This window comes from Dama dama, chromosome 32, assembly GCF_033118175.1.
Source record: "Dama dama isolate Ldn47 chromosome 32, ASM3311817v1, whole genome shotgun sequence".
In the NCBI taxonomy this organism is placed as follows: domain Eukaryota; kingdom Metazoa; phylum Chordata; class Mammalia; order Artiodactyla; family Cervidae; genus Dama; species Dama dama.
The window spans coordinates 11,249,425-11,263,167 of NC_083712.1; the positions used below are offsets into that span (position 1 = coordinate 11,249,425).

The 13,743-nt window shown below is 36.1% G+C and overlaps 1 protein-coding gene across 1 annotated transcript in view; it reads right to left on the bottom strand.

Annotated features, from left to right (window-relative positions):
- Positions 1 to 13,743, bottom strand: part of CSMD1 (CUB and Sushi multiple domains 1) — a 1,628,138-nt gene that overhangs the window by 1,382,201 nt on the left and 232,194 nt on the right. The window contains exon 3 of the mRNA XM_061134533.1: positions 10,764 to 10,876. Within this exon, the coding sequence (XP_060990516.1) occupies positions 10,764 to 10,876 (113 nt within the window). The remainder of the gene's footprint in view (positions 1 to 10,763; positions 10,877 to 13,743) is intronic.

Genomic DNA, 13,743 nt, shown 5'->3' on the forward strand with positions numbered 1-13,743 from the left:
TTCAGTGACCCACTAACCTTTGCTAGAAGAGTCTCAGAAACAATAACAAATTTACATGGTAAGTGCAAAGTTGGAAATGAACTCTGAATCTCCGGTAGACTGAGTTGAAAACTTTGCAGCTAAACAAATATTTCTATTTCTGTCATTTGAGCGGATGTTTGACATTAATTCCACTGTGTATCAGAGAGTGAAGCACTTGCTTAAAGCTTAACTTTTGTACAGGGCTACAGACCGACTACAGTTCATATAATTTCCATTTCTCTCACAAAAGGACCTGAAGAGGAGAGGCAGGTCTCCTTCCCTAAAACTAATTTTGATTTATCAAATTGTAATGTATTTTTGTCCTAATTTATAATGTGCACTTCTAGCATTCTTGGATCTGTTTTTATTTCAGCCCATGGATGGTTGTGGGCTTTTGTTTTTATAGTTCAAATAAATCTCATTCTTAGCCATCTCCTCCTATAACCAGAAAGAAAGAAAAGAAAGTGAAGTCACTCAGTCGTGTCCAACTCTTTGTGACCCCATGGGCTGTAGCCTACCAGGCTCCTCTGTCTATGGGATTTTCCAGGCAAGAATACTGGAGTGGGTTGCCATTTCCTTCTCCAGGGGATCTTCCTGACCCAGGGATCGAACCCAGGCGTCCCGCGTTGTAGGCAGATGCTTTACTGTCTGAGCCACGTGAACACCCTTCTATAACCAGAAGCTAGAGTAAAAATCTAACGTTACCTTTCCTCAGTGACCTCTTCATATTAACATATTCTTCTTACTGTAGACTAAAGGCTAAACAAATCAACCACAAAACAAGAGCAAAAGTGTCTACCTGAGTTAGGAAAAAAATTTGAAGTTACACAATGTACAACTTGCCAGCTCGTCCTAAAAGCAGAGAGAGCCACTCACAACTACACCAGGGATGAATCTGTTTTTTGCACTTTCACTTGAAAGATTCCATTTCTTTTTAAATCTTTGACTATTTTTTTTTAAGCTGAAGAGACACAATGCACAGAGAAGTTGGGATAGAGGTAGACAAAAGTGTCCCAAGAATAACACAGCACAAGGGGAAAGGAGCACAAAATGAGACAGTCATAAGCACTGAAGAAGATTATGTAATTCCCAAGTTAGAAGAAATAACCACCCACTACACTTACTGAGGTCATTCTCTATGCAGGTATTGCAGAGCCAGAAGAATAAATTAGAAGTGTTGTATACCAAGGACAGCGCTATGTGGTAGAAAGACCTCATCTTCTCTATATCTCGTAACAATTCTGAGGTTGGAACTTTTCAATTTTACAAGTGAGGGAACTGATACAGTAAGTGCTTAAGTAATTATCCAGTGGTCATACTCAGTGATTGGGAAACTGGCTTAAACCCACACTCAGAATTTTTGCACCACCCACATGTAAACATTTAAGAAATTAATTTTGCCAACCCTTCCCATTTCTAGTAGCAGAAGGGTAGGAAGCCAAGACCTGAGGGTGTTTAAACAGAGAGGTCATCTAATTTCTAGCATATTAAGTGGCTCATTAAGGACCAATGATAGCCAAAAAATAGAATTTTAAGGAAAAAAATCATCCAATCTCATTATTTTTGCTTATAAGCTTCATTTTAAATAATGATTATTTACTACAGCCAAATCACCCTGAACGTGCTTTATTTCATCTAAATAATGCTCACTTTTCTTCCACATTATCTGAGATTACTTATTGCCAAACACATACGTATATTAACTTGGAGCAACTTGTCTATGACACAAGATATCATTTCAAAAGATCCACAAAAAGAAAAAAAAGAAAGAAAGAAAAGTCTTGGGAGATGAGTGGGTACAAAGGGTAAAACTTGAATTATCATCATGAAGGCAAATCTTAAGAAACACAAGTACAATTACACTGTGGGAGGTGAAGTATCGACCAATCCTTCCTTTGTTATTGAACAACAATGCTGAGGATGTCTTTTCTATGGAATTAATTTACCTTTTATTAAGTCCCTTTTAGACAGACCACTATTTCCGTGCCAGTGATGGCCTTAGAATCCATGAACTCAGCCATTTGAAAATGATACTGAATGACTTAAAATTACCTGGCCCCACTTTTTATTCTATTTCCATGTAAGAGCCAGAGATTCATTTAAGAATATCCATTTCTAGCATAATCTACATTTTTTCCCTTTACAATGTTCATTACTTGATTTTTTTAAGTACACATTGCAACAAGCTACATAACTCAATAATATAGAGAAAAACCAAGCTATCCATCTTCTTAAGCATTTCAATCACTCCCACATACATGTTTATTAACAGTTCAGGTATCCTCGGGTACTTTTCTGGGTACTCATAGGGGTGTATGCTACACAAATATATGGATGATGGATACACATACACACATATGTGTGCATACATACACACATAAACAAGTACATTTAAAAATTATTTTCAACAAAATATGATTATACTGTATTTTTCCCACTTTCTTGTATCATGGATGTCCCCTTAGGTCAATACATATATGACTAAAACTACTTGAATAGTACTGAATACTTTAAAGAAAATTATTTCTTAGGATGATGTCTGAAGAGAAATTGTACATGATGATATAAAGCGTGTGACTGTGTATAGTGTGTGTGTGTGTGTGTGTGTGTGTACTGGTGTCTCACCAGGGAAAACGACTGACTTAATATCACTAAATAGGTCCCACAGTAGAATTTATGATCTTGGCGGATCACTGCTATCCACTCTTACTGAATCAGAAACTGGATTTTGTATTACACAGAGATAAATTCATCTCTCAAGGGAAAACATATTAATTAAGTTCACAGAACATATAAAATCAAAATGCCAAATTAATAGACTACAGTTCACAGGAACCAGACCATCCACACTGACAAGCCAGCCCTAGTCCACCCCAGAACTCAAGGCCCATCTATGAAGCCCAAGTATAGCCTGGTATCAGAATCAAAACAACAGAAGTAAGAGATAAGATAAGCAGCAGAAATCAGGTTAAGGAACACCTGATGCCTCGGGGTAGCAGAGCTAATATTATCAACCTTTATGACTTTTATGTTAGCTAGGAAACAACCGAGACCTTGGTGAAGTCTATGAAATGTTTTTTTTGTGGAAAAAACACACATACCTACAAAACTGTGCATCCATTCAGATCTTCCTGCTCTGACCCAACATCTGATTGACTTAGTTGAACTTTTAGAAAGTCACTACTTCTATCTTTGCACTTTTTGGAGATGTTAGTGTTCATGTTACTAACAGGAATAATTAATTTCAAGTGCCATTTCAAAACCTTTGAAGAGTGGTCCTAGTGTGCCTACTGCTGAAAGAAAGGAAAGCAAGTGAAGTCACTCACTCGTGTCTGACTCTTTGCGACCCCATGGACTGTAGCCTGCCAGGCTCCTCCGTCTATGGCATTTTCCAGGCAAGAGTACTGGAGTGGGTTGCCATTTCCTTCTCCAGGGGATCTTCCCGACCCAGGGATCGAACCTGGGTGTCCTGTGTTGTAGGCAGACGCTTTACCGTCTGAGCCACTTGAACATCCTGCAAATCAAGAAAAAAAGAGGGGACGAGGCTCTGGCATCTAAGCCTTGGGAAGGACTGATGTGAGGACTGACCGCTTTGCTCTCCACCACCAGGGGAAGTGTGTCCTCGGGAAGCTACGTCCTCACCTGGGCTCAATAGCCTAGAGGACCTAATAGTCAAGAGGAAAGCAATTCCAGACGTTTCCCCTTCGTTTTAGCCTCAGTAATTGTTATAAATCCAAAGTAATGGTAAAGCATTGGCTAATGGACAGCTAACTGCTGTTCTTCCACCTTCACTTTCTTCATTTGGAAATGCTTCTCTCCTGCCAGGAGGGTCATTCATGTTCCACGCTTTAATTCAGGTTGAGTTTGGATAATCACTTCAAGGGAGAAATAAATCAGCGCTGACATCCTAAATAAAGCTTTGAGCTTGAAGGGTAATAATCTAGCTGTTCTTTCTAAATCCAGATCCATGGATGTTAAAGGAAAGAAAATTCTACTTGAGGGATGTGTCAGAGGGAAATGCCAAATGCATTCAGGGAACAAGAAACACTCTCAGTGAGAAGCCCCGCCCACCACGGAGTTAATCACTTAGTGAGGCCAGAATGGAAGGTCTGCACTGGGGCCAAGATTCACATTTCCCTGGCGAAAATCTAAGTAGTTTATGAACACCAAGCTCATTTTCTTCCCCCAAATAAATCCATAATAAATGAAATCAATCCATTTAAGTTTTCACAGGTTTAACTGAATGGCCTATATGGAGTCCATTATTTTTTAAAGAAGAAATGCTTGTATATGTAGTGGGTCATCAAAACTCTTTGTCTTTAAACCATTTGAGTGTTTATTTTTTGGAAGGTGTCTGTGTTTGTGTGTGTTTTAGAAACTTCTAGATAAGAAGATGTGATAACCAAAGAGAAAATCAAATTTCAATCAGCTAACTGTGACACTTATTAATTCTTTTAGGTTTTGAGGGTAAGAAATCTGAACTATGAGATGAAATTAAGGTAGGGCTAAGTGAAGAATTTTTATCAAACAATATTTTTAAATATTTACTTAGAGTCACATGTCAAGTATTGAAATCACTCCTTGGAGCCCCCACTGCTCTCAAGGATGCAAACAAAAATGACCACAAGAGAGGACATAACAGGCGCCCCTCTAACAACTCGGGGGGGAAGCTGCTGCAAGATTCAGGATTCACTTAATCCACATTATCCCACTTCCATCTATATACATTTCGGGCACTTCAGTCATGATTTAAAAGCTAAAATGTGATGAAATTGTAAAATGGAAGCATATGCAAATGAAAGTCCTTCCATCTGTTTACCTGTCCAGTGAGATGAATTCAGCCTTTCTGAGGATCTCACAGAGGAAGAGTTCTATCCCAGGGCTGGTACGACATTAACCTGATCCCCCTGATTGCACCACCAGCCTGAGGGACCACACTCCAGGCCTACCAGGAGTTCCAAGTACAAACCAAGGAACGTCCCACAGTTCTTACAGATGGTAAGTTGTTGTCCTCCACACTTTTGCCCATAATTCTTCCTCACTCAGAAAGACCCCCCCCCCCCCCACAATGACCCATCTTCCTTGGAGAACATGTATTCAATGACTGATACAAAGTCGGCATTTAGCACTTGCACTCTTTAAACACTTGGTGGTATAGCTCAAGTATTAACTTCATCATGATCTCTACCTGTCCCCACAAACACTGGCCTTCCCTCCTGTCCAATCATGTCAAACACCATAGCTAGTTATTAGAACCAACTGTGCTCTCTGCCCTACTGAACTTTGTCATTTTTGCCTACTACTCCTTCAGAAAAAGCACCATTCTCGTCATCTTCTTTGTATTCCTAACATTTAGCTCAGTATTGAGTCTCTGGTAGATACTCAATGAAAGCATAATAAATAAATGACAGAAAATGAGTGAGTAAATCTGTGTCCATTTACATAAGGATATACATATATGCTCCATGCATATATAGTGTGTGTATTCATATATGCACACATGTATATATACATAAAAGTGTGATTTTGTGTATACACATATGTGGATACATGCATATCTTTATGTGTGTATTTTCATACATGTAAACAAATATTATATGAGAGAAAGCATAGTACATGGTTAAGAATGGCAACATCTGGAAATAGGCAGATTGGTATTTAATTTCCCCCCTTCACTATTTAGTAGATATAAGGTCTTGACAAACTAAGTTACTATACATCACTACTTCATTTTCTCTGTCCAGTAATATTAGGTAATTTTGCTGTGCTTATAGGAATCTTGAAGATTTAATAAGAAAATGTATATAAGAATTTATACCATTTTAGGCACATGTATTCATCCATCTGTTCATCCACCTGTCTGCCTATTTATTATGTATCTACCTACCTATCATCTGTCTTAACTACAGATTATCTATCTATCCCTTTCATCTATCTACCTAACTATCATTCACTTATTTACTATCTATCCACAGTGAAACATATACCTTAGTGTGGACATAATGTTATAATCAATAGAATGAATAATTTTAAGACAAAAAAAAAACTGAAAGAGCAGAATTTCTCTAGAATATAATTACATAACCCAAGGGAGTTTCTTTAAGCATGTTTTTTGGCAACTGTTTTTTTTCACTCCATCTAATGTGCTAGTTTGTATGCAATACAGTTTCGTGATACAAACCAATCTTTGCAATTTAGTAATGTCAAATTCTTCCTCACTCTGCTGGTGGTATTTTTTCTAGAAAGATATCTAAACTGTCAGATTCTTATAGATTTCAAGCACAAAATTTAAGGCCACAACATTCAAATATGGCACCATGGGAAGGTGAGATAAATGCTGAATGTATAAAATTAGTATTTTATAGACAAAATATTTGACTGTATACAATTGTGGTTATTTTTTTTCCCTTTTTAACTACCATGTCAGCCAGATTTTTAAAGAAATCTTTTAAGAAAATAGATTCTTACCATTTCTATCAGGTTTGCCTTAGACAAGAATCCAATTTAACTTTCCTTTTACCTCAAACAATTACAGCAAAGGTAATTTCTGTGGTAAAATGTGCATAAAATTTCTGTTCCAATTTATTTAAAAAAAAAACGAGTCGTCCCATGGATAAAGCCTTGGGCAATTTGGTTTCCAATCAATAGAATTGCCCTACACTATCAAGAAATGTTCTACAGAAGAAAAGTATTAATTTTAGTGAGTGAACATTGGACTCAATTTGAATCACAGAATCAGGGTTTTCTATTCAAATGCAGCTTATATAATATATAGAAATTCTTTTTACACAAATACTAGAGTATAAAAATATAATGTCAAAGAAACTTATTTTACCTGCAAAAATATCTTAAAAGTCAATCTAAATCATAGTAAATAATTAGTATTAAAGAAACGAAAATTTTAAAATATAACCAATACTAAAATTATTGAAAGTTAATGTATGAAAAATTGCCAAGTAATTCAGGAAACATCTGACATGATATTCAGGATGTGCATTAATGAGAGAAGTGTCACTTAAAAATAAATTAAAGAACCAAAAACTGGGAGTGAAAGTATTTTCATCATACACTCACTAGTGTTTCTAATATTTAGTTCACTTTGTCACTAGTAAGACAAAATATTAGAACAGAGAAGACTTGCCTTTTAAAAAGTGAAACAGATAAAATCATCAGAGTGACAGGTTCTTTGGAGCACAATTCTAGATTATCACATGTCATCAAATGGATTTGTTCTCTTTGTCCTTAAGTGTCATGACTGCCTTGTCACACATTTATCATGACATAATATCTTTCATGTCTTGACATGACATGTAAAGTTTCTGACCTCCTGGAAGATTTTTTTCTTAAGACATAAATAAATGTGATGATATAAATAATTTTATTTCAGTAACTGAGAACTTTATGAAAAAAACGTGGAAGGTAGAAAAAAATGAATGTTATTTACATACCTAAGGCTTCAACATTGGACAAGCATAGGAATATTGATAGTAATTCATCTCATTGTAAATTATGTGTAATCCCAATGTATTTCTTATAAATTTACCAAATAAAATCATGCAAATTCTTTGGCTGGCCATGAAGAATAATGTTCAGTGACAGAACTAGGAAATATAACTTTATAAAATACCCTATTAAAGTAGTAGCTTCAATTTTATTATTCTGTACTTATGGGTTAAAATATGTTGATTTCATCAGCAATCTACAAATTTACCCACTACCTAAAAAGCTAATTACTATATGTGAATACTGTTAGTGAGACATGTATAAATATCTCCATTTAATTTTCAAGGTTAAATTCAATGACTGAACACATTAATTAGAATAATTTAATTTACTGTTTCCATATTCCTTAGGTAGCTTAATATCTTCCTGTATGAATAACAATAACAATTTATGTAAATAGTACTTATTCCAAAATACTGTCAGCAAACTATAAAGTCCAGTGCCCAGATTAAGCCTAGGTTAAGTTTATTACTAAGCTATCTTGTGTAAACAGATATTTTTTTTAAGTTTGGAAGATTTTCTCCCAATTCAACAAATAAATAGAAATAAAAAATTAAACATCAATCTGGTAATACTAAATAAATACTTACTTTAATTGGAAAAATTGGTAATAATTTAAGAACTAGAGAAAAAATTGAAGCTGATTTAGCATTCAAATTTTAATTCAAAATTTCCCTAGAGGTCTTGGATAAGACATAGACATTTTATTGTATTATTTGTTTTTTACTAGTTACTTGGAAGACAGTGTTGTCAGTATAAAAACCAGTGGGATTTGATGTTCTAGTTCCAAAACAACTTTAGATATTTTTCTGACTCATTGGTTATGCTTAATATTATATCTGAATAGGTGTATCTGAATATTTTATACACTGTTCTCAATATAAATCTCACTTTTTCCCATCACCATTGCATTGGTAAGTTATAGTTGTGTATAAATTTCCTGTGTGAAATGATACTGATAAATCAGCTGATATTTACAAAGTTTTAGTCTCTTCTGCAAAAATTCTCATCTTTAATCTTCTATTTAGACTGCAATTAACTTTATTTCACCAGATAATACAAATTTATTTTATCAGTTGATCTGTAAGCTAATAAAAATATTTTACAAATAAAGATGTTGCATATTTTATGATTTTTATTTTGCTAACAAAGCACTTTTACTTTAATGCTTTGCTTTCAAAATAATGAGTTGTATTTACTTGTAAATATCAGACTATATTGTAATGCAACTATTGAAAACAAAAATTTCAAACATCTTCATACAACATTTTAAAAAATGCATTTAACTCACAGCTCTGTTTTCCTCATCATTTTCCCAATTTTGTTGATAACTCATAAACATTTTCCCAACAAAGCCAATCTCACCAATCATTTTTCACCATGCCATGATGACAACCACAAACACCACCACCAACAGCCCAGAAAGATTCAGTTTAATTATTCATTTGGCAGTCACTCAGCATCAGTAGAGTTTCTGCAACATTCATCTTATAAAATTCACCAAAACATGGTATTAAGGATCAACTTTGTCAGAAAGGGAAAGAAAACTGCCAAGGTTTCTAAAATGTTGAAGCATTACCCACCTTCTGAAATACCATATGTGCTGACTGGACAAGTTCTGTTTCACAGTAGCGAGTACAGATTGCTTCAGAAACACTTTTGTAATGTCAAGTGAGAAAGAAATTATGTGAAGCTGGGGTATACAGGAAGTGGTAGATACAAGCAAATCAGAAAGCTAGTAGCACCTATTAACCTTGAACTAGCCTGTTACTCTTCCAAAGATTAAATGATCCCCAGGTAGTCAGTAATGAGCTTAAAGATGAGTTACTCTTTCAGGCAATGGATGCACGTTTATATATAAAAGCAGTGACCTGGAAGAACTGTAGTCAGAGTTAGTATAAAATTCTAAGCATCATTCCACATAGGACTTTACTTAAATAAAAGGGTGAATTGTTCTGTTTATATTCCTTTGCAAAAAGGACATTCTAACCTTGTATTTTCTGATAATTGCATAGTAGCTAAGTTCAGTTGCAAAGAGCATGTGTAGATTTTATCTTCTCAAGAAGAATGAATTTTGCCAAAGTGTATGGAGTACTGCAAAGAGGAACACACACAGAGGTGACTTAATCCAGGAAGGCTCACTTAGTGAACACTGGATTGGGCCTACCCCTACCCTACATGCTGCTGCTGCTAAGTCGCTTCAGTTGTGTCCGACTCTGTGTGACCCCATAGACGTCAGCCTACCAGGCTCCCCTGTCCCTGGGATTCTCCAGGCAAGACCACTGGAGTAGGGTGCCATTTCCTTCTCCAATGTGTGAAAGTGAGAAGTGAAAGTGAAATTGCTCAGTTGTGTCTGATTCTTAGTGACCCCATGGACTGCAGCCCACCAGGCTCCTCCGTCCATGGGATTTTCCAGGAAAGAGTACTGGAGTGGGGTGCCATTGCCTTCTCCCCTACCCTACATAGCCCTTTTCAATTCATGGGCTTCAGAGTTTATGTTAAAAATAAAAGATTCTGTATTACACATGAGAGAAAAAGTAAAATATCTATGTGAAACAAGATTAAACAGACCTCGGCACTTATACTTACAATATTAGTAGTGCACTTTCCTAAAATTGAATATTTTGCAATCATGTATATTATTCCCTCTATCAAACGTTGAAATCTCCTTTATCTTCTTGAAATTTCTGCCCATAGCAGTCAACAATGACAGTGAGACCCTAAAGTCACCTCAGCACAAAATCTGAAAACACCAAAAAAGAAAAGAAACAAAACCCCCACGCCTTGCAAGCACCAAATGAAATCACTTTCTTCATTCAAAGTTTTAAATTTGACCACCAAAACTCATCTAATGAAATTCACTTTACCTAGGCACCAACTCTGAATATTACTGTCCAACAATTATTTTAAGAAAGCTTGTCTGCATTAAGATTGGAGAAAAGGAACACTCTCAATCAGCATCCTAAATACTCACAACTTCAATGCCATATGTCAATAGAAAACCATTCTTCCAATGAAAAAGCTCTAGCAACAAAGGAAAATTGTCGACACACATGTTGTGCCAGAAATTTGAGCCATCACAGTAAATAGCATTCTCCCAGCATCAAAACACAGAAGTCAAACATTTGAACAATTCAAACCACCTTTGAAGCAGCAACTTTGGTTTGTGTGAACAGCCTTCCTGGCCAGTGAGAAGCCGCCTGCAAGTGGGTGTGGGTGGTGCGTAGCAAGCATCTTACCTTCATACAGCGCTTTGAATCCCTGGGCACTCACAGCGAAGTCTGTTGTGAACCAGAGAGTAAGGATGGAGCCGCTGCTGACGATGGAGGAAGGCAGCTGAAATCCCGATAACCTGAATTTCAAAAAGACATGAATACAGTTAAAAAGTATGAACGTGTTATTGAAGCTTATGTGATGCAGTCACTCAATCCTTCTTTCCACTGTGGCCTACTTATTTGACGTAAGTCATTGAACAATTATATGATCCGTACACCAGGTGTTGCCGTTCATTGAAATGAAGTACATCCCAGTACCAGAACTTGCGTACTTAAACAATTTTTGAAAAGATCCTTTCCTGAAGGAAATGTACAACATGGCATTGTCTAAACATAATGCATGGAACTTAAAACAATGCACTCAACCTTATACCTGCAACACAAATTAACATTCCATGTGCTTTTGAGTTTATTTTTCTAATCAATGTATTGTCACATCTCATCATTACTATGCTTATCTTTTACTCTTTCCATACTATAGATCAGTTTCTCTTGAAAACGAAACACATACTAGTCACAGCATCAGAAATAAGAGTCAATGATCACCTTGAACAGACGTCAAATGCATTGATTTTAATATTTTGTTTTCAAGAGAGATTTTTTAGATTGTAAGATATATGTTTCAACTATCACTAAGTTGGGATACATTTAGATATCTTAACAATGATAATGTCAGAACTCTGAAGAAGGGAACTAGTATAATGATATGCACAATACTTTACAAATGAAGAGCTTTTCAAAAGGCCAAAGAGATGTTTCATCAGTTTATATTTTACCTAAAGCTTGCTAATTAAGCAGTCTCTCTACGGATGCATGGTTTAGTACAGTCTGAACACAAACCTATGATTCAAAAAAAAAACGAAAACAGAAAACTAACTTGAACATTCATTCCTACTAGGAGAAATTCTGTCTTGCCAGGAAGCCTATGGTATTAAATGCTTGATTACAACCACTGCAGTTGCAGAATCAAACCACAAGCTAATAAGAGAAAAATGAAAGGACAATTGCCAGATGCTAAGCAGAACACTTCCAAATAATCCCTGGATCAAAGACATGCCAAGGTAATTTTTAAAAATACATTAAACTGAATGAGAATACAAAATCCAAGACAGCAAAATCAGCAGTGCTAAGGTGGGAAGGAATGGCACACACAGAAGCACACACAGAAAAGAGGGAAATTCTCATATTTGTAATCCAAGTGCCCATCTCAAGAGCTTAGAAAAGGGATAGTTAAAAAAAAAAAAAAAGCCAACACAAGGCAAAAAATTAAAAACACCAAAATCAGGGGAAATGAAAACAGAAAAACAACGAAACAAAGCCTCCTCTTGGAAAAGATAAACAAAATTAACTGAAATTAACAGAAAAATAAAATGTAGCACAAATGACCTACCCTGATCCAAAAAAATGGGCAGGATTAGATAAGACACAGATATCTAATATCAATAACAAAATAGCAGATTTTACTCGAAACCTCACATTAAAAAAAAGAATGCCATAAAAGCTATAGCCATAAATTTCAGACTAAAATGAAACTGGTTACTTTCTTTAAACACATATAAGCCTGTAACTTACTCGATGAACTAGATCAATGTCAATAACCCTGTAACTATTAAAACTCCCCCAAAAGAAATGTCTAGGCCTGGGTGCTTTTACAGAGGAATTCTTTTACCTGTCTTAAGATTCAATGTCTGATTTAACCTAAAATGGACTGGAATGGGTGAATTTAACTCAGATGACCATTATATCTACTACTGATGGCAGGAATCCCTTAGAAGAAACGGAGTAGCCATCATAGTCAACAAAAGTGTCCAAAATGCAGTACTTGGATGCAATCTCAAAAATGACAGAATGATCTCTGTTCGTTTCCAAGGAAATCATTCAATATCATGATAATCCAAGTCTATGTCCTGATCAGTAATGCTGAAGAAGCTGAAGTTAAATGGTTCTATGAAGACCTACAAGACCTTTTAGAACTAATACCCAAAAAAGACTGGAATGTAAAAGTAGGAAGTCAAGAAACACCTGGAGTAACAGGCAAATATGGACTTGGAGTACAGAACGAAGCAGGGCAAAGGCTAGTAGAGTTTTGCCAAGAGACCGCACTGGTCATAGCAAACACCCTCTTCCAACAACACAAGAGAAGACTCTACACGTGGACATCACCAGATGGTCAACACCGAAATCAGACTGATTATATTCTTTGCAGCCAAAGACGGAGAAGTTCTATACAGTGGCAAAAACAAGGCCGGGAGCTGACTGTGGCTCAGGTCATGAACTCCTTATTGCCAAATTCAGACTTAAATTGAAGAAAGTGGAGAAAACCACTACACCATTCAGGTATGATCTAAATCAAATTCCTTATGACTATACAGTGGAAATGAGGAACAGATTTAAGGGACTAGATCTGATAGACAGAGTTCCTGATGAACTATAGATGGAGGTTCATGACATTATACAGGAGACAGGGATCAAGACCATCCCCAAGAAAAAAAAATGCAAAAAAGCAAAATGGCTGTCTGAGGAGGCCTTACAAATAGCTGTGAAAAGAATAGAAGTGAAAAGCAAAGGAGAAAAGGAAAGATATTCCCATTTGAATGCAGAGTTCCAAAGAATAGCAAGGAGAGATAAGAAAGCCTTCTTCAGCCATCAATGCAAAGAGATAGAGGAAAACAATAGAATGGGAAACACTAGTGATCTCATCAAGAAAATGTGAGATATCAAGGGAATATTTCATGCAAAGATGGGCTCAGTAAAGGACAAAAATGGTATGGACCTAACAGAAGCAGAAGATATTAAGAAGAGGTGGCAAGAATACACAGAAGAACTGTACAAAAAAGATCTCCACGACCCAGATAATCACGATGGTGTGATTACTCACCTAGAACCAGGCATCCTGGAAGGTGAAGTCAAGTGGGCCTTAGGAAGCATCACTACAAACAAAGCT